Source organism: Sceloporus occidentalis, unplaced genomic scaffold (assembly GCF_023333645.1).
Source record: "Sceloporus occidentalis isolate IW3139 unplaced genomic scaffold, rSceOcc1.0.p SCAF_2, whole genome shotgun sequence".
Lineage (NCBI taxonomy): Eukaryota > Metazoa > Chordata > Lepidosauria > Squamata > Phrynosomatidae > Sceloporus > Sceloporus occidentalis.
The window spans coordinates 106,216,702-106,242,714 of NW_028316982.1; the positions used below are offsets into that span (position 1 = coordinate 106,216,702).

At 38.8% G+C, this 26,013-nt stretch overlaps 1 protein-coding gene across 1 annotated transcript in view; it reads left to right on the forward strand.

Annotated features, from left to right (window-relative positions):
* Nucleotides 1–25,499, forward strand: part of LOC149318833 (rhotekin-2-like) — a 46,833-nt gene extending 21,334 nt beyond the window's left edge. The window contains exons 7-12 of the mRNA XM_089507891.1: nt 2,094–2,188; nt 5,161–5,267; nt 10,400–10,531; nt 18,857–19,022; nt 19,748–19,855; nt 24,946–25,499. Coding sequence (XP_089364017.1) covers nt 2,094–2,188; nt 5,161–5,267; nt 10,400–10,531; nt 18,857–19,022; nt 19,748–19,855; nt 24,946–25,499 — 1,162 coding nt within the window. The remainder of the gene's footprint in view (nt 1–2,093; nt 2,189–5,160; nt 5,268–10,399; nt 10,532–18,856; nt 19,023–19,747; nt 19,856–24,945) is intronic.
* Nucleotides 25,500–26,013: the final 514 nt, after the last annotated feature.

Here is a 26,013-nt window from a genome sequence, read left to right on the forward strand (position 1 = left end):
ATAATAAAGAAACATATTAGGTGGTTGTGTTGTTGTCATTGTAATAGGGATAGCTATGCATTGTTCACAAATGTGCTGTAGATGGCAAAAAAAAAATCTGGATTGGTAAAGGTTTTTGATCAATTATTCATGAGAGAACAGATTGCCATTCTCTTGAAGACAAATCCTGCAAAAGAATATGAAGGTTAATGTATAGCTAGCATAGAGTTTTAAAAACAAGCTATAGAAAGATCTATGAATCTAGCATGGTTGGCCAGTTTCTGCGAAGATACTTCCATGTAAGGCAATAATGTAATTCAAACATTTAGGCAAAACATTGCTAGCAGTGGTAATTAGCCTGTTAAATTTGAAAACTGATAAAGATTTGAAAGCCTAAGAAACTGGCAACTGATAACAGTTTTGGAAGTGAGATGCTGAAGTTAGCCAAAAAAAGAGAGAATCTCATGTTTTAGAAGGAAAATGTTACTGTGAAGCATGTTTCAATAGTGAAGTAGTTTGTTTTCTTTGGCAAACCTTGCACTATAAATAGTAAGGATCTTTCACTTGAACGTTCAGCACAAAAAGATTTTCATCTGTAAAAAGAAACACAGCTATTTAAAATGGAACAAAAATGTCCAATTACAGATGGCTTTTATGTGTTTCTCTAGTGATTGAGAATCTTTTGGTTGGAATCCATTTATAACCACCACCTTGTTTTCAGCTGTTCAGAGATTTTTCCCTTAATGTGCTAATGGAAATTGCACAGCAGTGATATTTATTCTGAGTAATAAGTGAAACAAATGTAATCATTACCCTATGATAACAACTCAGTGTGGGAGACTGCAGAGGTACAAATAAAAGGGGGGTTGTATTGAAAGAGTGGAGCTTGGCTAAGTGTTACACAAGCCACAGAACACTCTGTGACTTAAGTCAGCATTTATGTATAGATTTCTAATAGGAGACCATATTGCCACACACAAGTAAAGGTCAAGCATGCTGTTAATTATCACTTTAAAAGTTCTAAATTGTATTTGGAGACTGGTCAAAAGCAGGGTTGAATGAAACCCCTACCTAGCACTCCCAGATCATCTTTACTACCTTTGCTTTTACTACCTAATGATGTGGGAGGGGGTTTCAGGGCCTTTTAACCAAGAGGACTGCTTTGGAAACCCCAACATATTTCTGAAATGTCTCCAAACATGGAAAGAGGCATCATTTTTAAAAGAAGGACCATTCAAATCTGTAATCTTTCAATAATGCGTTTAGAGATGGAGTGTAATATGTCCCAAGAGCAAGTGATGTTGGCAAAAACCAGTTTAAGGCAATCCAGTGTATAAATAGAAAAAGATGGAAGTAGATCAACACATAAAGAATTGTTGGTTTAAATGCCACCTTGGCTCCCTTATGTTGGGCCAGAAAACATACCCCCCCCCTTTTTTTTTTTTGCAGAACTTTAATAAAACTGTAAAAAGTTTTTTAGAGCTGTTTTGGCATCACAGCATTTAGATAAACAGATGAAAGTGTGCCTTTTCTGGGAAGAAGCGGAAAAATCCAGCTCCTTTTTAGTATGACTTTTCTCCTTGTAGCGTGGCTTGGGAGCAATTTCCGTCAGCTTCAAGCCTTGCATCATCTAAACACCCCGCCTCGAAACCTGCCTCAAACCTGGTTATTTTGACCCTCTATTTAACCCCATTAAGGTTCAGTCTGCCATGATCTCTCCACCTCTATGTAGGCAATATCCAGTTAACAGGAATGGGGAAGAGAAGCTGAAAAGAATAATATTGTTTTGATGGAAAGTATTATTTATATGATCATTTCTGTAGCTAGAGAAGACAGACTGAACTGTCTTGGAAAGGGACAAAGCTTCTTCAGACATATTGAAAGAATAGTGTTTACCTTACATGAGAAAAAAGGGGTCTTCTTATGAAAATCTAGTAAATAACTATTTTGAAAAATAGTTAGGGGCCTTGTAAAAACATAGTCCATGATCAGGTTTTGACAAGATGGTCATAAAGATTGGGGAAATATAAAAGAATTTGAATTAGTTGAACTTTGATATTAAAACTGCTCCTTTGTTCAGATTACTGAAATAATACATAATTTATCTTAACCAGTGGTTCAAAATATGGTTTGCTGGCACATACATCTTTGGGGCTGGAAAGCACTGAGGACAGTTTCAGGACCCACAGCCTTACTGTTGTGGCAAATGGTAAGTTCATATTTAATAAGGAAAATGATCTATAGGCAGAATATTTCAGCATGGTTTTGGTAGAAATAGAAGTGGGTGGGGTGTCTTTTTTGTCGAATTTTCTGCTAAACCATATATACTTGACTATAAGTCGACCTCATGTATAAATTGAGGTCAGCTTTTGGGGCCAAAATTGTGGATTTTTATATGACCCGTGGCTAAGTCAAGAGTCAGACCTAAGGAGGCACCCCAGCTGAGAAGAGGCTGTGGGGGTAATCCATCGCCTTCTTTTCCTCTTCCCAGCTGGACTATCCCTTACAGAAGGAACACATCTGGGAAGAGGCTGTGGGGGATACTGATCTCCTTCCCTGCCTCTTCCCAGCTGGGCTGGCCCTTCTGGAGGCAACTCAGCTGGGAAGAGGCTGTGGGCGAGATCGATCCCTGCATCTTTTTAGCTGGGCTGTACCCTGCAGAGGTAACCCGTCTGGGAAGAGGATTGGGGACAAAGGCTCATCCTTCCTTCTACTGTATTGACCCGTGTATAAGTTGATCAAGGTTTTTTTGGATCAATTTTTTTGACTAATAGACGAGTATATATGGTATGCACAGTGGGTGGAGGCAACTTTCTCTTTCTGCTACTTACCAGCCTTTGGAAGAAGACAACTTGCAGTTGATGGTGGGAGAGCATCTTTCCTTAGTTCTCCTTCCTTGCTTACTGTTTTATATTTCAGAAACTCCATTCTGTTTGTATTTACTGAAAAAGTAGTCCTATTTGTTCATTCTCAAGTATTTGTTTTTAGAGTGCCAGTATGGGCAAGACGCAATGATTATTGCACAGAGACAAAGAGAATTTCTACATTAGCCAATGCAGAGAAATAGAAGCTGACAACAAAAAAGGAAGAACAAGAGATCTATTTCACTAGATCCAGTAATTCAAAGAGAAATTTAAATCAAAGTTAGGGATGCTCTACAAAAGAGGAATATACTAAATGATCATAATGAATTTAAAAAATGATGGAAGCAATACACAGAAGAGCTATATAAAAATGTGAAACAGTGAATCATACATGGGAAGAAGAAACTTATGAAGATAAACTCCAAATTTTATAAAACAAAGTGAAAGCAGCATGCAAAGCAATTGGGAAGAATAAATCACTGGGAACAGATGACACACCAATAGAGCTGCTACAATCCACAGTGACAGAATCAAGTTTAGAAAAAAAAAGACTTGGAGCAATTACTGAATAAGGTTGAGAAGGAAAGTGCCAAAGTAGGCTTAAAGCTGAATATTAAGAAAACAAAAATACTGGCCACAAAAGCTCTACAAATTTCATCCTAGATAATGAGCAAATTGGAATAGTCAAAAAGTTTCCAAATCAAATATTAATCGGAACGGCAACTGCAATCAAGAAATTAGAAGACTAGGAGTGGGAAGGGCAGCTATAAAAGGACTGGATAAGATCCTAAAGTGTGAAGTTATAACTCTGAATGCTAAAGTGAGGATTGTCCAAGCCATTGTGTTCCCTGTCATTATGTATGGATGTGAGAGCCAATAGAAAGTGAAGAAAGCCAATAGAAAGGATACTGTGGATGGACAAACAAATGGATTCTAGAATAAATCAAGCCAGAATTCTCCTTTGAAGCCAAGATGACTTAACTGAGGCTGTTGTACTTTCGCCACATCATGAGAAGGCATGAATCACTGGAAAAGACAACGATGCTTGCAAAGGTAGAGAGCAGTAGAAAGTGAGGAAGACCACATGCAAGATGGTTATATTAAATCAGAGGCCATGGGCCTGAGCCTGCAAAACTTGACCAGAGCAGTGGAAGAGTGGAGATGTTTCATCTGTAGTTTTTCCATGAGTCGAGGTCAATTCGAGGGCAGTTAACAACAACAGTGTAGATGTAAGTTGTGAAAGCAGAGTGGTGAAAGTACTAATAAGAAAAGAGGGAATAACTCCAACCTCAATAATTTCTATATGAAGAATCAAAAATATTTCTGCATTTAATGCAGCATGTTGAAATGTCTGCTTTAATTACAACGATTCCAATCATGTATACTGGATTAGAGTTCCAAAGAAACTCTAATACCCTTGTACTTTGGATTACTATTTTAGAACAGTTGTAGGTGCACATAATTTCATCTTGGATTTCTTAGAACAGTGATGTTCTAATCTACTCTGCTATTTAGGCTATAAATGTTACTTTCCCCTTTTGTTTTTGTTTGTTGTTTTTACATGGAGCACTTGATCACATAGCCACAAGGATCAAACTGGAGAACAAAGAACGATGATTAATGAGAAGGCCATGATAACTGTAGAGCAGGAGCAGGAAAGGTGGAGGCGCCTACCTCCAAATCACCACCACCACCACCCCAGCAAAATAATACTAACAATGAATGCAGAGTTTGGGGCAATTTCTCTTCAAAAGTAGTCAAAATGGCCCAAAGCCACTGCAAGGGCAGTGGTTTGCATCAGTCCCCCAAGCCTTCCAATTCCTCAAAATAAACAAGCAAACAAATCAGCCAAAACTGCACCCATACGTGATGCAATGTCACTTCCAGCAAGCCTGAATATGATGACATGGCCCACATGATCCTACATTTTATATGATAATAAAATAAGTTTTGATTTGGATTTGCAATTTTTCACATTTTTGTGGATGCACTTGGCACAGGAATATCTTGAGATTAAGCTTGCAATTAACCAAGTATCCTTTACACTTGGGGCAAACCTTAACATCTTAGCTTTCCAAAACATGGTGCTAAAGGGGTCAATTGTTTCTGGATTCTTTCTTGTTGTCCTGTAGTATGAATATTTCATCAGATAGCAAATTAACAAGTCACCCATGCTGAGCAAAACAACTTCAATCTGTTCTTAGGCACACAATTCCAGTCATTACTCAAAGTCTTGTAATCAGTTATCAATAAAAAAAAACCCGCTCTCTTATCAACTAAATACTCATCTACCAAATTGTCATGCTTTTCTTTTTAGAGGAATCATCTTTTTGGCTTCCATTATATGGCAGCATGTGTTGTCGTTTAATTGGGCAACCATCCTGCATGACCAAGGATATGATGGCTGGATTTCTTAATCAACAGGTAAGAAGGGTTTTTTAAATTAAATTTAAATTTCATTGGTGAGTTTAAGTCTGCATTAACGATATCTTTTTTTGCTTTGTTAGGCCTGTTACAGACTGCCAAAATAAAGCTGCTTCGGGTCTCTTTGGAGGTATGCTGTTTAAATGATGCATGCATCCTAAGAATCCAGAAGCTGCACCAAAGCGGCACTCCAGTGCTTAGGAATGGAGTGTGGCTTTGGCGCAACCTCCGGACTCTTAGGGCCCATGCATCGTTTAAACAGCATACCTCCAAGGAGACCTGAAGCAGCTTTATTTTGGCAGTCTGTAACAGGCCATAGTTTTTATTCTGAGTGTGAGGAGATTTTTGTTCTGGGTCAGTTTATCCACGTCTCAATATGGTAATATAATGGGGATCTTCATTCCAGATCCCCCCACCACGGATACTAAAAACAGTGAGACCTCAAGTCCCGTTGTCCATAATGGCCATGCAGGGGGCTCAAAGCAGCTCACAATTTAAAAGACTGATATAAATAAAACATGGGGGCTTGAAGGAATTGAGAGTGGGGATAATTAAAATAGACTCTCACAAAGCTGGGAATTGGAATGGGGGATTAATAAAACAGACTCACACTTGGTGGCACCCAGTTGAGATTTCAGCCCGGTTTGGAGGACTTTTGGGGGTCCAGGAGCAATAGGACCAGAGCTCGCACGTGGAGCCTGTGAACAAAGGAGGACTTTGCGGAGGGGACTCAGCTTGCTTGTTGCGAGTCTACTTTATTTATCCCCCCTCCCAATTTCTTCAAGCTCCCATATTTTATTTGTACCAGTCTTTTAAATTGTGAGCTGCTTTGAGCACCTGTTGTCCCCAATGGCAGTGCTGCCGCCATATTTTATCCTGGACTTATGCATGAGTCATCTCAAAATCCCTAATTTGGCCCCAAACCCTACTCTCGATTTATACATGAGGTCAACATATAGTTGAGTACACATGATATGTCTCAGAGCAAAGCAAAATTAAGACTGGTGGGTTTTTTGTTTGTTTGTTTGTTTTGGGTTTTTTTTTTTTTTTTGGTATTGGGGTACTCATAAAAATGCTTAGATTAATAAAACTGTATTTAAAATATTTGTAAATGGTATCTGAAAATAAATTACATATTCAGTCCAGTCCAAAACACACAGCAGAAATAATCCAGTTAGAGATTGCTGGCTCAATACTAGAGACTTCTGGGAACTAGTTTTGTGAGATATTTAGCCTTCTCTATCAGAGAGCTCTGGTGCTACAATAGACTACAGTTCCCAGGATTCCCTAGCACTGAATCAGGGCAGTTAAAGCAATCTCAAATTGGATTATTTCTGCAGTGTGTTTTGGACCAAAGAGACACACATTTATAGTTTTTTGTGGGTTTTTCGGGCTATGTGGTCAGGTTCTAGAAGAGTTTATTCCTGACGTTTCGCCAGCATCTGTGGCTGGCATCTTCAGACACATCTGTTTGTGAGTTATTTCAGGTTAAAAATATTCCTCTTAATATTTTTTAGAGGATTGCACATTGCATTGTGGAGGCCCCACCTTTTCTTTCTTGTACTCGTGTTTCATATAATATTTAGTAGTGATCATTGCTGAATATTTAAGGCCAGGCAGCATTTGTGTTTATTTTTCACAATTTCATATTCCTAACGTGTTAAGCCAAACAGTGAAATATAATGTAATTTGTGCTAGGGAAATCTGTAATGAAAAGCACCAGATTCAAGGTGCTTTTTTATTATCCAAATATTGTTTACAGTATGAAATAAAATAAGATATGTGCTTCACCCCAATATTTTTATTTTAATTTAGCAGGGCTGATAATATGGCATCATTGCTTTCTTGGCAGATAGCAAGGCAGAAAAATTATATGACTTGCCTTACTTGTACTTCTGCCTTTGGATGCTTACCATAGCAACATAGGCTCGACACAGGGAAACAGCTCCCATACAAACAGCAGTGCATCAAAACATAATTGTAAAAACAGTTTTTAAGGCAGTAATAAAAGTAGCTATATGGTAGAAACTGTTAATTAAAATATACACCAAAACAAAATGGTCTTAAGAGTTGGAAAGAGAGTTATGAAGGAGGTAGATAGTATCCTCAAGCATAAACACATATCTTTGAATATCAAAGACAGGATCCTCAGTGTAGTTCCCATGTCTATATACTGTTGTGAAAGGTGGACAGTGAAGAAAACTACCGGGGGGAAAACTTATTGAAATGTGGTGCTGGAAAAGAATTCTATAGACATCGTTGGGCCTAAAAAGAAATCAAGACTGAATTTTCACTGGAAGCCAAAATGACTAAACTTAAGCTATTGTACTCTGGGCATATCATGAGATGATTCAATAGGAAAAAGGACATAGTAAATTTGAAGGTAGTAAGAAAATAGAAAGACTACATTACAGTTGGAGAGACTCAGTCAAGGAAGTGACATCCATGAGTTTGCAAGATCTGAGCAGGTCTATTAATAACAGATCCCTTGGAGGGCTCTCATTTAAAGGGACAAAAGCTGATGATGGCACCTAACAACAATAGTAAACAACCTTTAGGCCATTTCACATGCTGGGTGCAATTATCTAGGTTAGTGAGTTTAACCATAGTGAGAATACCAGGAAATGTAAAAATAAGACATAACTTAATTGATAAAATCTGTGCAATTACTATTATGGAAAGGGGCGTGAAATAATAGAAAATTAAGTACAGTACAAATACATTTATCAAACTTTAAATACTTTATTAACCAAACTATTCCCAATCTTGGATTTTTTAAAAAATGGTGATAGGAATAGAATGTCATAAGAATCCATCCCACACTCCTAATACCTTTGATATTTGAGTTTATTATTTAGAAATAAATCTGTCTGAAATTAAATGGGGACCATTCTGATGTCTGTAAAACTGCAGTCTTAGGGACTGACATATCTATCAAAACAGGCATCTTTTAAGAGAGAACAAATTGACTATGGAGTTTTAATTGCAAAAGCAAAGGAAACTGTGCAAAACCTAGTTTCAAGTTCAAGAGCCCTATTATCTCCAGCAGCAATTCAGGCAAAATAAATTGTTTCATAAAATGAAATATGACTTCGCATTTCTTTTACTGTCTGAAAATGGAGAGTTTCTCTTGCAAAATATGCACTCTTTCACTAAGCACACTGAAAATCTAGCCTGTGTCCTCTTACCATGCATAAAAACTGCTAACGGTGATCTCTTTTTTCTTGATACGTAACACATAAAAATATAGTTAGCTCTATCACCAATTGTCCTAATCCCTGCAAAGAAAAGGAGCTTTCTTTCTTTCTTTCTTTCTTTTTTTAAATTATTGTTGAAAGATGCTCATGGGAACTGCTGGAAACTTATAATCATCAAAACTCCAGGGGTGCATCTACACTGTAGAAATAATGCTGTTTTACTTTAAGTGCTGTAGTTCTATCCTATAGAATCCTGGGATTTGTTGTTTTACAGATCTTTAGCCTTCTCTGCTAAAGAGTGCTGATGCCTCAGAAAACTACAGATCCTAGGATTCTGTAGGATGGAGCCATGACAGTTAAAGTGCTGTCAAACTGCATTGTTTCTACAGTATAGAGGCACCTGAAGAGAGGGAACATAAGTGAGAATGGCATACATGCCAACTAAGGAACTGAGAAAGGATTATCTGTAGCCACGTGAGCAGCCTATCCTCACCTTGAGGCACTTGGCTCTCCATCACTTGAGTAGGCATGGGCATTTGGGAATGTGTAATACAATGTCTAATTAATGAATGTTTTAGAAGCCTATTTTCAGATATGTCTATTATTTTAATAAGAATTCTTTTTACTGCTACTTGCTACAGCAAGCAACAAGATATGCTTGCTTTGCACTTGCTTGCTTCTTCCATATTTCCATATTAATACTAATTGTATGTCTAAAAGGAGCATTATTGTTCTTTTAAGACAAGGAATGTTGAAGAACTAGTGTGGCATAGTGGTTTGAGTATTGGACTCTGACTTTGGGGACCAGGTCAATTCCCAGCTCGGCCATGTAAACCCACTGGTAATGCATTCTGTATTACTTGGGCTCGTCACATTCCCTGAGCCTCAGGGGAAGGCAATAGCAAACCTCTGAACAAATCTTGCCAAGAAACCCCACGATAGGTTCACCTTGGGGTTGCCATAAGTTGGAAATGACGTGAAGGCACACAGTAAACAACAAATTATCTTGAAGAAAAAAAGATTTTGCTTCTTTATTGCCAATCAGTATTATGTGTGAAGAGTCCTTGTCTCTTAGTTCTTTGCATAAATCAGGCTTATTGAAACATGCATAAATAAGAAATGTCTGGCTCTCAAACCCCAATCAAAATGGATGTTAGAACCTAGGCCCCATTCACACTACAAAAATAATCCAGGATGAATCTGGGTTATTTCCTTGGTGTTCACACTCGCTTGAATACATTCAGTGCACTTTGGGAGGGGGGGGGCTACCAAAAAACCCACTTAAACCATAATATTTGCTACCAGGTTGTTGTTTCCTTAAAGATCCACATCAATCCGCATCTTCAGCAGTGTGAATACACTTCCTAATTGATTTGGATTGTTCTGTATCATTCAAGGGAATGGAGTCGGCTCCATTTTATCCCAAAACTATGGCATGTATAAAATGACTTGGAGAGATTCACAAACTCAAAACATAATGGGAACAATGATCCCAGTGTGCATAAGCATGGTGTTCCGCATCTCCTCAGGACAAAAAACTGATTGTGAATACCTAAGCACACAAAGTAGGAGAAGAGACTTGGGCAGTATAGGGGCGAAATCCATGCCATTAACAATGGTAGAACATTACTCATATTGTTTTTACTGATGAGAACATGATTTTTTTAAAAAGTCAAAAGAATGGCTGAGGAAGTATTTAGTTGTGATGTTGTGTATTTGTATTAGCCCCTAGTGAATTATTGTTGTTGTTATTAGAAGGTTATAACATTGTTATGTGGACATTGTGGCTATCTCATTAGGTACAAGGGGTGCATGCTGTGTACAGCTTGGTCCTTCTGTTTGCCTATCCCCAACTGAACAATGCAGTCCCTGCAAAATAAATGTGATGTTAAAATAATGATTTGTAGCAATAACCAATAGTTATTTTTCTTACAGCAAGTGGTAGGGAAACTGACTAGCTGGAGGAAGTTATACTGTGTGTTGAGAGGTGGTAAGCTTTTTTGCTACTATACACCAGAGGAAATAGAAGCTAAAGTGGAACCAGCTTTGACAGTTTCTATAAACAAGGTAAACATTGCATCTGCTATTCAACTGAAGTTAAATTTTGATGCTCTGGTTGTACGTTTGTAATCTCAAATGGGATGCCTGAAATGCTATTTGTGTACTGGATGATAGATTTCCCTCCAAGCCAAAAATGTTTGTTGAGCTCAATATTGCATGAGAGGTAACAGTTGTCTTCTAGGACCCTTTCACACTACACAGTTACAGCACAATGATTGTACTTTATCTGCCATGGCTGCATCCTGTGGAGTCCTGGGTTTTGTATTTTGGTGAAGCACTGGATCACTCTGGCTGAGAATTCTAAATGTCCTTCCCTACACTGCAAATCCCAGTACTCCATAGGACAAAGCCATGACAATTGAAAGTGGAATTATGACACTCTAATTTTATAGTGTGAAAGGGTTCTAAAAGGACATATATTTAAATTGTTAACTGGGACATAGTGTTTGAGCTAAAATGGTTTTCATCGGTGAAGGTACTTGGATCAAGTATTCTTTCATATATTATTTTAGTCTAATAAATAAAAATAACAGAGGAAATGGTTTGACCATATGGTACTAGTAGGCCATTCTGCAAAATAGTAACAGCACCCCTCTACCCCTGTTTCTACCCTGATTTAATCCCTGGATTACATTTGCATGTGAAAATGTTCTGCAGAATATCTAGCAAGAGACATGCTTATGAAAAGAGGAAAGACCTAGAAATATTAATGTTTCACAGTACACTGGAAAACTTCTAAACAGCCCACGATTTATAATAGATGAATTCTTTATAATATGCCAGAGTCATTAATATGTCAAGACAACTGTAGCAAAAAATTGGGCTAGTTCATAATAAAATATTCCTGACTTGACTATAGTTTGTCAAATTCTGGATGAACATTAGCCTGGCATATTTCTCCTTGTCTCCTTCCTTGCTATGCTGCCTTTACTGCTTCAGTCTTGGCCTTCTTAAAACACAGCTTCCTAATTAGAATTGAAATAGGAAAATATGCATTGAAGATATCAGAATGGAAATATCCAAGCCAATAGAAAGTGAATGGCAGTATGCAGGCCTAATGCTCATTCTTGACTTAATAAACTATGGAATATTAACATCTAAATTGTCCATTGTTTGAAATTGGGAAGATCAGACATTTAAAATAATTCTTGTTAAGTGTAACTCTCTTTAACCCAGATTTACCCAAAGGTAGTTATCAAATACAACAAAGCTCTGCCTCCTTTATGTGATCAGTTGTTAGATTTAGATTATTAAACTACTGTACCAGCCAGAGGCCATGCCAGAAAACAACAATGCATGACACATAACAAATAGCATGTTAAAATAAACAGAGCATAACAGCAATCAAATTATGTCTGCTGGCAGAAATCATGACAATCAATCTATACTTCTTTCTCAGTTACCAATAACTGCAGCCCTTTTTGACAGTTTAACTCTGTTTTTCTGCTGTAGTTATCACATGCATAATTTATTTAGGACCTTGCCGTACCAGCAATATACTGGTTTTGTGCTTTGACTAAAATGTAGGTGTGTCAAAGCACAAAAACAGTATATTGCTGGTATGGCAAGGTCCTAAATAAATTATGCATGTGATAGCAACTGCAGATATGAGCAACTGCTATGGAATGGGGCCATGTTTGCTTTCAGTGAGGATCTTGTAAAGCTGTAGCCTCCTCTCATCACATCCCCAGCTTTCTTTTTTTTTCTTTCTCTTTTTGAAAAACAATAACTTAGAAAAGCCCCCTGTGACCCCTATCATGGTTTTGGGCCTCTCTGAGTTGGTTTAGGCCTGTGAAAAGCCTTTTTTCAAAAAAGCAAGAAATCAACAGTGGTATGGAGTAAAAAAATTAGTTAAAAAATAGGAAAAATGTGGAGAGATACAGGGATCCCCCAGAGGCTTAAAAATAATACAGTTCCAGATCTATCGGCAGCCAGAGTGATAATGTATGATAGCATACAAATCTACGCACATGCATCTGACACAGATTATTTGGGTACGTGCATCATAATAGAGGGAGTCAATTGTAAGCTTCCATCTTATCCCGTCCCATTGTGGAAAGGACCTTTATAGCACAGGTCCATTCATGTGATTTCCTGTATCCAAAGTGCCTTGGAGTTGTGCAGGTAGAGGTTATAGTAAAGCCTCAGTCATGCATATGCCAGATAGCCATAAGTAGAGTTTGAGATGATCAACCTGCCAGAATGGAGATGGCATCATCTGAACCCACTGTGCCATAAAGTCCTCTCTGAGGTGACTGCAAATCAGGGCACTAATTGATGAACACTATAAAAAGTAATCAAACTGGCTACTAAGTTCTTTAATAAATATTGACACTTGTAGAACCTTTGTGTCCCTCGCAGTGTAAACCTGTGCAGATTTACTAAGAAGTGAATTATGTGTGTTCCATGTGGTTTACTTCCTAGTAATTCAGTTCAGAATTGCCCACTAAACCCAGAATTTATCATAGACTTGGCACTCCAACCAACCTCACCTCAAGACAAACACGATCACTGCTATTTAGTCAAAAGAGGGAACAGTATTATGTAAAAATAAAAGTACTTGGGAGAGATATAGGACTGCTTTTATTATGTGGCTTTAGCAGCACATTTGAACCTGTGTGTTGTACTAGAGGGGTTGTGTGTGCTTTTAAATAGCATGGTTAATATGCAATTTCTTGGATACATCCCATCTGTTGCATAATGTATTACTGCTTCAGAAGCATATCAGCCTATTACTGCTGAAGTTAGCATCTCCTATCAGTTAAATAACCAAATGAAGTATAAAATGTTTCTTACTTGAGAATTGCTTTTGTTTTATAAATGAATTTGTGGCATAAGATACACGGCATATGCTAAATAAACTTATGTCACTGACTTGCTTGAAGTTCTAACCTGTCAAATGTAAATCTATTTGACTTAATTTTATACTGGTATCTATGGTTACCTGCATTAATAGGACACAGCATTTATGGATGAATTACTTAATCTCCTATTTTTAGAATGAAAAATTTAAATGAGCAAATTCATCAGATATGCTACAAACAGCTGTGTTTGTATTTCAAACAGCTCCTCCAGTAATGTCTTTTTAAAAATGTACCCTCTCAAGAATATTTTAAAGGTTTTCAAAGACTGTCACTTCTAGGCTTTTCCCCCACATGATAATGTATGTAACTTACTTTTTATAGTTACATATTTAATCTTTACAGGTATGAGTTGACATGCAGTAGAAAAAGGAATATGTGGGTGTGTGTTTGAAGTGAAATAGGATTAAATAAGAACAGAGAAGCTTCCTTTCTATATAACTAGTGGGTTTGAATCTTGGATTTGAGATGGGTTTATTGGCTATCTTCCCATGCTCAACAAGCCACTTTTTTATTTTTGCTCTTGAAGAGTAATTGTTGGGTGAAATGAGTGATCGTATAGTTTGGTATGCATCTCAGAGAATTGGGTAGCAGCCCTGTTCATTCCTAATGTGGGTTATTTGCATTAGTATAATGAACACATGTGGAATTGCCACATTACTTTCCATAGGCCCAAAACAAGTGTCTATTAATCAGAATAGTAATGAGTTACAAAAAGTGAGCTTTACAAGATGGAGAGGCTGACTTTTATTTTAGTATGAGCTTTAGTGGATATAAACCCAGTTCTTCAGATGCAGTACAGAGTGATATTAAAGCCTTGGATTATAAAGCATATTTTTACAGTTATGGGAGTGGGATTGAATGCAACAGGATCCAGAAATGTGCAAATCATATCCCTTGCCCTACATTTTTGAAAGTGATACAGATCTTTCAGACCTTACAGTGGTCAGTCAGTGTTGATGTGTGAAAGCAATACATCTGCTAAACAAAATTTAGTTTTCCAGGGTTCAAAACTCTCTAAGAAGATTCCTTCTGTTATATGTGCAGTAGCGAGGACTCTTGTACTAATGTGGGCAGTGTGCCATGAAGCCATTGTCTTTGTTAATTCCTCTGCTAATGGATTGGAATTTGTTAATATACAATTGGTCCTTTGAATCCGCAGGGATTTGGTTCCAGGACCCCCATAGATGCGAAAAAACGCAACCTCATATTATTAAATGGCAGCAAGGTAAATGTGCATGCTTCAGCGTATCCAAGACAGCCTATTCATCCAGGACCAAATCTGGATTCACATAGCTGACCCAGCAGGCATTACAAAACAGCATTTAAAAAAACAAAACAAAACCCGATGGCCTTCTGAAAGAGCAGGATGGCTATGTGGTAAACTGGGAGGAGGACGTTTTTCTCATCTATGTTGGTATGTTTCACCTCCAACCCCATTCTCTCTTCCTGCCTGTTCCAACTGAATGACAACAACCATTCTTCTATCGTTGTCATCCTAACGTATATCTACTCCAACCTAAAATGCTCACAATGGCTGTATAAAGCTAGAGAAGGTTGGCATTAATTAACCAAATCAGAATTGAGCCCACTAACCACTATCCAGTGAACGGGTTCAAGTAGAGCAGCAAGTACCATCCAATACTATCTCTTGTAGTGTGGCTGATCATTCACTCTCCTCCCTACCAGCAGCAGCCGATGGCCATTTTGTACTTCTGCCTCTCTGCAAGCCTCCTCTAACCAGGGTCACAGTCAAAAGAGAATGGGTCTCTGCCCTCCTCCTGACCTGACAAAAGTGAGATTTCTCCTTGATAAATTATGTTAAGTGTGTGGTTCCTGTCACCCCCAGAAGGACTTTTTCCAGTTCCCTATCCCAGGAAGTAGCTGCTTAAGCAACAGCGAGCTGTCCCCAGCCCTCCCAGGGCAGGATTTCCTCTCTCAGTGGATATGACTCTTTCCCCCATCTTTGCTTGTGTTGTCTGGGAGGACTAGATATAAACACCACCCATGCCAGCTGGTCACTGTTCTGTCTTTCTACCCTCTAAAGTCCATGGTCTCTCCCATCCTTTTTGCAATGAGACTACATATGTGTGATGCACTTCCAGGGAAGAAACAACAGAGGGAGTGTTGTAATACTAACACAGATAAGGGAGAAACGGGATTTTAAAACAGCAGCATTCCAGCTCAAACAAATCTAAGATTAAGGAGCTGGCAAATGGTAATCAACACATAATTGTTAGATTTGTCTAACATACAACAGTGAAGTGTTGTTCTAATGCCCTATTTTTTTTAAAAAATGCATGGTTTAGAAAGCATTTGGTGATAACTTGACAGTAATGGATTAAAGTTTAAGAATTATTGCTCTGAAGAAGGCAAGATCCAGAGGATCTCTTGCTTGAGTGGATAGTGCTTCTACTCACAGAGGCCCTCTTACATTTTCTAGTGAATTCTAATCCCTGATACATCCTGTATGCCTGCCCCACTTATGAAGAGAACCCCAATCCTCAGGGATGGCTTTTCAGTTGGGTCAAGAAACTGCAGCAGAAGGGATAAACAGAGCCATCATACAATGAAGTTTCTCCCATGTTTCTATGCATCTACCCTTTTTTATGTTGGTTAAGATCTTGCATAGCATTTCCAGCTAATAAACCTAAGGATAGCTGCAAGTGAGCTCAAAAAAAAAAGCCCCTACCTTAAACTCCAGGAAGCCACTCCAAGCGATGGAGGTGGTGTGGTCAAGTGAGGTGCTTCAGGATGATGTGATCTGTCTTTGAACCAAGGTGTAACAAAGACCATCTCACCATGAATCCAGGGCAGGAGGGAGCTGGCCACATCAGCCTGAAGCACTTCACTCCACCACATTGCAGACCTTTCGCTTGGTACACCTCCCTGGAGTTTAATGGTGGTTTGCGGAATCATTTATGATAGTGGCAACAATGCCATTAGTGGGAATACATAGCATAGCTGGATATGGGGCAGTTGCAGATCTGTATCTCTAGGTTACACACATCTATAACTGCAATACAAGATGTCAGCCATTATATGTTTTTCTTGAATAAATCTTTTTAAAAAAATCAAATACATTTCTCCTTATCAGTGGACTTGCCGTCCATGGATTTAATCATCTGCAGATGGCAAGCCCCCATTTTGCTTAATGGTGGTATGTGTGCTGCACCACCATTAATTTTAATGGACTTTTGAGCATGCATGTGTTTTCGTATCTGCAGGGGGGGGGGGGGAGTCTGGAATGGATCCCCTGCGAATATGGAGGTCCAACTGTACTAGCAGAAGTGATTGTAGTGTAATTATGGGGCAAAACAGATGGCAGGAAAAAGTGGCTTGAAGCTGCCTTTTCTGAAGCCACATTGAAACCCCACCAACCGCATCGCTGTCTTCCAAGGCAGCTGGAGTGCTCATGTCATGACCACATGGCTTCAAGCCAGGAAGAAACAGAAAAAAGTTGCTTCTTTTTGAAACGGCTTTTCTCTGCATATGGCACACTTTCCTGCTGGCTTCAAGGCATGTGTCATCTAAACGCTACACCTTCAAGTCAGCCTGGAAGCACCTCTTTTTGCCTGTATGTTTAGCCCCTATATGAAAGCTTCATGAACATTAGGAAGCCGTCAAATCTGGACCCATTTTGTGCAACATAGGTGAATCCATAGACTGAGACCTGTAGGCACACCTTATGAGCTGTTCTTTATAAGTGTACCCATTGATTTTGGGGCAGTGCAACTTGTCATCATTGCAATATATCCATGGGTCGGTTTTTACATCTGATTGCATGGCAGCGGGTGCAAAAAGTTGACATTCACCTAACTGTAATTAATGGAGCACAGCCATGATCTAATGCTGGATTATAGGAGAATTCAGGGTTCTCTTTCTTTCTCCAGAGGCCAAACCTGTCTCCCCCCCCCTCCCCCCATGTCTTGTAAGTTGCTTTTCTGGAGTTTCATCTCTTCTGGATTCAGCCATTGCTGCCTCTCTTGCCAGTTAATGCTACAAGTTGCTACTCTGGCATTTCAACTGCTCAGGAGCCATTATGGATTCTAAAGGGGCCTAGGAGTGTGCACTTCAGGGTTACGGTTTCTAAAATGAGTTCATTAATTTTAAAATCTGCCTGCATCATCAAGTTCAGGAATTAGGTGACAGCCCCCCCATAACACATTACTTTGAACCAGGTTGAAGTCAAACCTGGGATATTTGTTTCTTTAGATGGCCTCTAAGCAGCTTCTCAATCTCTTTCCTTCTGCAGTTAAAAACAAGAAAAGGACCTGCTACCTGGGGATAGAGGGTGAAGGAAGTGAGCGGAGATGAAAGCTGAATAAGTAGTGAGATAAGGGTAGGGAAAGAATAGCAAATGAAATGGGGAGAGAGCCCTACAGTGTGTACATTATAAAGTTTCATATCCTTGCGAGACTAGTATTTCTGTTAATCAACAACAACAATGTAATGACTAGAAAAAATTGCCCTGCAGTAAAGAAGATGGCATTATGAATTACAGACAGATTTAAATTGATCAAAATTATGTTTTAGAAAACAAACACTCTTAAGTCCATTCTGCTAGTGTGCCCTCAACAGGCATATCATGTTTCAGGTGTTGAGACTTCATGGTCTCAGGTCTTTGGTAGAGAAGGCATACACACATTCTCTTTTTTATTATAGATATTCCCAACCAGAATTCATTTAACACTACAGTACTTCAAATGACAGTGCTGTATTGGTTATAGAATGAGGCACTAAATGCATATTTCAAATCCTGTTGGCTGATAGGCCTACTTTAGGAAGCCACCAGAAATTCATTTACAACAATCCATGCAGAGTTGTATTGGAAAATCAAAAGAACACAGTTCTCTCCTTTGTGTTTTGAGTCATACACTAGAGTGACACTGAGTCCAACCTTTACAACACTGGCATCCATCCAGAAGATGAAACTGGTGTCAGTGTTCTTAAAATGTGCAAGACTCAGATGTGTGTGACAGAGTAGTTCAAGGACATGCCAACAACAGATGAGAACATGCTTATGAGTGTTTGGGTTTTGATTTTGTTTTTAAATGTATTTTTAAATGCATTTTAAACTTAAATTTGTTTTTAAATATAATGTTTCAAACATTACTTTGAATGGACAGTTGTCTTACCCATTCTTTTGACTATGGGACATGAAACATGCCTCCATTTCCTGAAAGTTAAGCAGTGGAAACAGTAGTCCTTTTGAGGGCTATCCATACAGTGTTTTTCTGTTACAGGAACTATGTTCTATATTTGCCTACTACAAAGGAGAGTTTATTTTGGTTCTAATTCTGTAAAACAGAATTAATTGCATATAAGATTGTCTTGAAAATAGAAATCTTTTGACTGACTAAAAGCCTAGTTGATCACTATCATTTTTCTAGCTGATTAAACTTGTACTTTTCTGTGTTGGAGGTCAACTTTATTACTTCATTCGTTCTGTGTTTTATATAACATTTAGGAAACGAGAATTCGTGCTGTGGATAAAGACACTCAGAAAAAAACCAATAACTTTTCTGTTATCAACCCTGAGGCTGGTGAGGCTGTGACTCAGATTTTTGCTGTTGAAAGCCGGGAAGACCTTTATAAGTGGATGGAAGCTTTCTGGCAGCACTTCTATGATTTCAGTAAGTAGCTTTGTCTCCTTTTGTAACAGGGCACCTATGTAAGTTCAAAAAAAAAATGCACTGAACATTTTGAACTGGCATTGCATAACATCCCTGTCATTTGAGAGGAGGGGGGAAAGATAACTTCTGTTCTCCAGCACCCATTGAGTATGTTCTGCAGAGGAAGACAGGCAATCTTAAAAATTCCATAATTGAATTCTTCCCTGTTTTATATTCTTGATAGTTTGGAATCTTAGAAAACAGACTATTGGGAATCTGCCTACTTTGAACCTTATTTTAGTAGTGGAGTAGATGGTTCAGTATTGGGTGCTCCATAGTACCATAATTTCACCAGCAAGTATTATGCTTTTAACATCTGCAATGACAAAAACAATTGATTTCTCAGATTTCCGATACAAGATTTTGATAATCAGCTCTCACAGCATGACCCAGCTGCATCTTTATGATTTCCATGTTAACACTAGTATGCAGAGATATTCCATCATTACATAAATATTCATTAACCTTATAACAAATGACTGCAGAAGAAGAGGGACATTGAAACCTCAGCAGACTGACTGTGCTCAGCTGCTTAAGCGTTTACAAGATTTATTTTCAAAAGAAACAAATTGATATACAATATTGATACAACAATTGGTTATTTGTGGGCAGTAACTGTTCCAACTGTATATACACTTAGTTTTCTTTAATAGTATTTTGAATTCTACTTTCTCATTTCCTTTCAGGTCAGTGGAAACAGTGTTGCGAAGAATTTATGAAAATTGAGATTAGGTCACCACAGAAACCACCATTGTTCTTGACCAAAGAGGCCACTTTGGTTTACCAAGACATGAGTAAGTGGGAGATAGCTGAATATTGGAAGCAACACTGGGTACTGGAAGCAACACTTGCTGAGGAAGTTGAATCACCTTTGCTTTTGCATAACTCACATTATTTTCAATGCAGTCTATGTGAAATATGTGCTTTCTCTTCCTGAGTATTACAGGAAATGGATTTTAATTACAGATTAAAAATATTTTATGACCAGAGTGGTTGAGAACTATAATCAGTAACTACTGAAAAGCTAGCAAGAATCAGACGTTTCTCTTTTTTGGCCTGTAATCTGGAGAGGCGTCAGAATTGATAGAATGAAAATGTTAAACGATCATATATAGGTAAGCTGTTAAAATTTGTTCAGGGCAGAGAAAGAGCCAAAGTGAACATGTAGCAATATTACATGGTAGAATTCTTCTAGGATGATCAAGTTTTAGATGGGCAAACCTCCCTCCCATTCTGTCTTTTCTTTAAAAATATAAAGGAAAACCCAGCCTGTCTAAGGAGAACTGGTTTATTTGGGGGAATATGATTGTAACCGAATGAGTAGATTAGCCATTGATCTTATTTAACAGCATTTATGGGCCTCAGACTGAAGCTTTCCATTTGGCAAACTTACACTTACTTGAAATGCTCTTGAGTAGTTTTCCACAAAAGTGCTCTGCAACTTGCTAGAAGTAAGAATGTTAGTCAGTCTGATAAGTAAAATTTTCCAGGGGCAGATAATACTCTATTGTGAGACTTAGGGGCTCTTCAGACCAGCCATTAGGGGCTCTTCAGACGCACACCCCGACTCTGCCCCCAGGGCACCATGATGCTGCGAGCCTCTCCACATGGTGTGCAGCATCATGGCACTCCTCCAGCGCTACGTCCATGTGATGCAGCACTGAAGGAGCACCATATAGCCACATACTGTGGCTATTCCCTTTCCAGGGCGCAAAAAGGAGCCACTTTTTCTGTTTCTTTTTGCGCCCTGGAAAGGCTGGATCAGTGCTGCAGTGTGCAGTTACTGCAACCCCAATCTGACTGAAGAAGGAGTGGCTGGAGGCTGCCCCTTTGAGGCTGTTTGTTCAACCCTTTAATCCCAGTTCCCAGGCAGTTAGATAAATTTTAGTAGTCAAAAATTGTGCTGAAATCTGCATTAGATTGGATAACACATGCTCAGAGACAAAAGGGCATTGACACTCCAACACAAGAAGACTGGTTGATGAAGATGATTGAACTTTCTGAAATGGATGAATTGACAATATTGATCAAAGAAAATTTTGAGGAATTTTAAGAAAGAGTGGGAAATGTTTATTACATACTTGCAGTCCCACTGGAGATTTCTATCAACTTTAGGTTTTGTAAAGTAAACAGTTGGTATGTGGTAGAGGCATAAATATATCATCATATATAAGGAAGTAGAGAAACAGTAGTATATATGCATCAGTTGGAGAGGGAATCAGTATTATATGTTTATGTTTGTTTAGTAGTTTAGTTTGTTGTGTTATTATTTGTGTGTGTGTGTGTGTGTGTGTGTGTGTGTGTGTGTGTATAATCACATATTAGACTCAGTGTCTAATGATTTTTAAAGAATTCTGCATAAGATCAAACTGAGTGCAGCAGAAGAAGTGTGCTCAGATTGGTTGTAGTACTTTTTGGATTAGAAAAAAAGGGAAGATTAAACAGGCACTCTTTGTAAACTGTGCTTTGAATCACATGAGTAGAAGCAGGAAAGCAGGGCTTTCAAACTAAATTCCCACAGCGGGGATGGGTAAACTTCAGTGTTGTGGCATCTACTTGCTTTTTTGTTTCCTTTTCCTTTGTTTTTTTTACTAAAATGCACAGTCTACCAATCACTCTTTAGTGGAACATAATGGTAGACTACCAAGCCCAGCCACACTTTCTGGATGCTTGCTCAGGAGGTTGTAAAAAGTAATCTGAGGAGGCCAGGAGCAAGGTAATGTTTGAATTGTGTTTGAAGTAGTCTAAATATACATCAACAGCCAAATATAGACTGTGAAGGCACTGCTTAAATACCATACTGTAATTTCCAAAGAAACTGATGGGTGACGTATGTTCACCAGAATGAAAAGAATTTCTTGACAAGTATTGGCATTCAATAGAATCCGTCCCTTCTCCCCAGTGAGGATGCATAATGCATTAAAATTGAATGAACAGCTACAATAGATTAACCTCCTGCTGCTAGTTTTACAAGGTAAACTATCCCACTTTTAAAAAGCCAGCTGTACATTGGGCAGTAAAAAGATAATTACCTGCATCCATAATGTTATGATGTGCATTTTCTTGCTCTGTTTGTTATGGTATGATTTTTCTGCCATAATAGAATTTCTACTGCCATGGCTAAATCTCAGGACTTGTTGTTCATAAAGGAAAAGTGTGCATTGTTTGAACCATAGCTTAGGTAATAAAGTTTAAGGACTGTGGTCATCGTTGTAACTAAGTAATAATCTAAATAATAATCAGCACCAGTGAAGAGATCCAGGACATCAGTACTGGCAGCCAGGTGGAGAGCATCTGGATAAAAATTAAAGGGGAGGGAAACAAAAAGGATGTTATGGTGGGAGTCTACTACAGACCCCCCAGTCAGATGGAGGAAATGGATGATGCCTTTCTAGAACAGATGACTACATATTCAGAAAAGAGAGATGTAGTAGTGATGGGTGACTTCAACTACCCTGATATTTGCTGGAAGTCAAACTCAGCAAAATCCTCAAGGTCTAAAAAATTCCTCACTTGCCTCAAAGACAATTTCATTGTCCAAAAGGTGAAAGAGGCAATAAGGGCATCAGCTATTTTAGATCTGATCCTAACCAACAAGGATGACTTGGTTAATGGGGTGCAAGTGGTGGGATCATTAAGTGGAAGTGACCATGTTCTCCTGGAGTTTGTTATACAGTGGAAAGGAGAAGCCAGGCATAATCAAACACTCATTCTAGACTTTAGGAGAGCAGATTTCAGTAAACTTAGAGACATATTGAGGGTGATCCCGTGATCAGAAATACTCAAAGAGAAGGGAGTTCAGGACGGATGGGAGTTTCTCAAAAGGGAGATACTGAAGGCACAATTTCAAAGAGTTCCAGTGAGAAAGAAAAATGGGAGATTTCTCAAGAAACCAGGATGGATGACTAAGGACCTTTCAACTGAGCTAAGTTTTAAACGGAACATGTATAAGAAATGGAAAAAGGAGGAAATCACGAAAAAGGGATTCAAAGAAATAGCAGGCATTTGTAGGGGTAAAGTCAGAAAAGCTAAAGTGCAGAATGAACTCAGGCTTGCTAGAGAGGTTAAAAACAATAAAAAGGGCTTTTTTGGATATGTCGGCAGCAAAAGAAGAAGTAAACGGTAGGGCCACTGCGTGGAGAAGAAGGCAAAATGCTAACAGAAGACAGAGAAAAGGCAGAATTACTCAACACCTTCTTTGCCTCAGTCTTCTTAGAAAAGGAAAAGGGTGCTCAACATGAGGATGATGGAGCAGAGGACAGAATAGGGGAATTTCAGGACAGAATAAGTAAAGAGATATTACAGGAATATCTGGTTAATCTAAATGAATTTAAGTCTCCAGGACCAGATGAACTACATCCAAGGGTATTAAAAGAAATGGTAAATATAATATCAGAACCATTGGCAATAATCTTTGAAAACTCCTGGAGAACAGGAGAAGTCCCAGCAGACTGGAGGAGGGCAAACGTTGCCCCCATCTTCAAAAAGGAACAAAAGGGATCCCAACAATTGTCGTCCAGTTAGTCTGACATCAATACCAGGAAAGATTCTAGAGCAGATCATTAAACAAGGAGTCTGTGAACATCTAGATGGCAATGCCATAATAACAAAAAGTCAACATGGGTTTCAGAGAAAGAAGTCATGCCAGACAAACCTGATATCTTTCTTTGATAAAATTACCAGCTTGGTAGATGAAGGGAATGCTGTGGATATAATATATCTTGATTTTAGTAATGCCTTTGACAAGGTTTCCCATGACATTCTTGCAAACAAGCTTGTAAAATGTGGGATAGACAAGGTAACTGTTACATGGATTTGTAATTGGTTGACTGGCCAAACCCAAAGGGTGCTCAACAATGGCTCCTTTTCATCTTGAAGAGAAGTGACCAGTGGGGTCCCACAGGGCTCTGTCCTGGGGCCAGTGCTGTTCAACATCTTTATCAATGACTTGGAGAACAGAATTAGGAGCATACTCATCAACTTTGCAGATGACACCAAATTAGGAGGAATAGCTAATATTCCAGAGGACACAGGATCAAAATTCAAGATGACCTGAATAGACTAGAAAGCTGGGCCAAAGCTAACAAAATAAAATTCAACATGGAGAAATGCACTTAGGGCAGAAAATAAAATGCACAGATACAGGATGGGGGACACCTGGCTGAATGAGACTATGTGTGAAAGGGGTCTGGGAGTCCAAGTAGACCACAAGTTGAACATCAGTTAACAGTGTGATGCGGCAGCTAAAAAGGCCAATGCAATTTTAGGTTGCATCAATAGAAATATAGTGTCTAGATCAAGGGAAGTAATAGTGTCACTCTGTTCTGCTTTGGTCAAGCCCCACCTGGAATATTGTGTCCAGTTCTGGGCACCACAATTCAAAAAGGATATTGAGAAACTGGAGCGTGTCCAAAGGAGGGCGACTAAAATGGTGAAGGGTCTGGAAACCATGTCCTATGAGGAACGACTTAGGGAGCTGAGGATATTTAGCCTGGAGAAGAGAAGGTTAAGAGGTGATATGACAGCCCTGTTTAAATATTTGAAGGGATGTCATATTGAGGAGGGAGCAAGCTTGTTTTCTGGTGCTCCAGAGACTAGGACCCAGAACAATGGATGCAAGCTACAGGAAGAGATTCCACTTCAACATTAGGAGGAACTTCCTGACAGTAAGGGCTGTTCGACAGTGGAAGACATTCCCTCGGAGTGTGGTGTAGTCTCCTTCTTTGGAGGTCTTTAAGCAGAGGCTGGATGGCCATCTGTTGGGTGTGCTTTGATTGAGAGTTCTTGCATGGCAGGGGGTTGGACTGGATGGCCCTTGCGGTCTCTTCCAACTCTACGATTCTATGATAATCAGAATTTTACTTTGTCTTTTGCAATATGACAGGCATTGATTCTCCAGTAAAACATGAAGCATTAATTGATACTGTACAAAGAAAAAGTGAGGCAAGTGATGGAGCATTGGTGGTTGGTCAAGAAGAAGAGTGTGTGTCTCCTTCATGGGCTGCTATGTTTGATGGTTCTCACCACATGTTAGTGCAGAAAAGCACACTTTCAGAAGCAAATGTAGAGGCTGTAAAACTGAATGAAGGGAAAGGCAAAAAAAGAAGAGCACCCCTTCCACCCTCTGATAAGCCGCCATATACATTGACAACACAGACATCACCAGATCAAAGGAGCAAGGAAAACATCTGGAATAGTTCTCCTCTCACATGTAGGACCTGTTCTGATCCCAGCTTATCTGCTATACTTCACTTCAAGCAACCTATTGCAGCTCCTCGCAAACCAGCTCCTTGTCAGAAAGGTACCTTCACTGTTGATGAAAATCCTGTTCTATCAGCTACTAAGGCTATTTGTGACAATAAGCCTATTCCTGCTCCTAGGAAGAAATCACTCAAAGAGAAGCTTGATCCCAGCTCTTGTTTGCAGTCGCTGGTTTAGCATTAATGTTCAGTTTTGCTCAAAACAAGAAAAAGGGATTTTTTAGTAATTTTTACAATTTTATCATGGACCGAATTTTTTCACTAAAGTCCTGGAGGTATTTGAAATATTTATTTCAACATACAGTTGGAGTTCAAGGTGGCTGAATTTACAACAGATACCTACTCCCATTGTCAGAAATTCTGTTCTGCTTGCCATTACCAACGTTGTAAATAGATTCTTCAGCAAACATACAAATCGGTAACTTTTTAAAAAGACAATGCTCTGAAACATTTATCTCTAAAACATCTGCATGATCCTTTGTAAGGTAGTCATACTTAACCCATATCTTTCTCCCACATTATGTTTCAAATATGCAGTCTCAAATTTTACAAAATGTTTTTGAGCAGGCATCTATTTTGTGGTGAACAGAATTCTTTGGGTTAGCAGAAGCTGCTTGGGCCTTTGTCCACAAAAGTCTAGAGGACCCATTTTCTCTCAGTATGATCAACTGAATTTTGTATTTTTGTTCTAC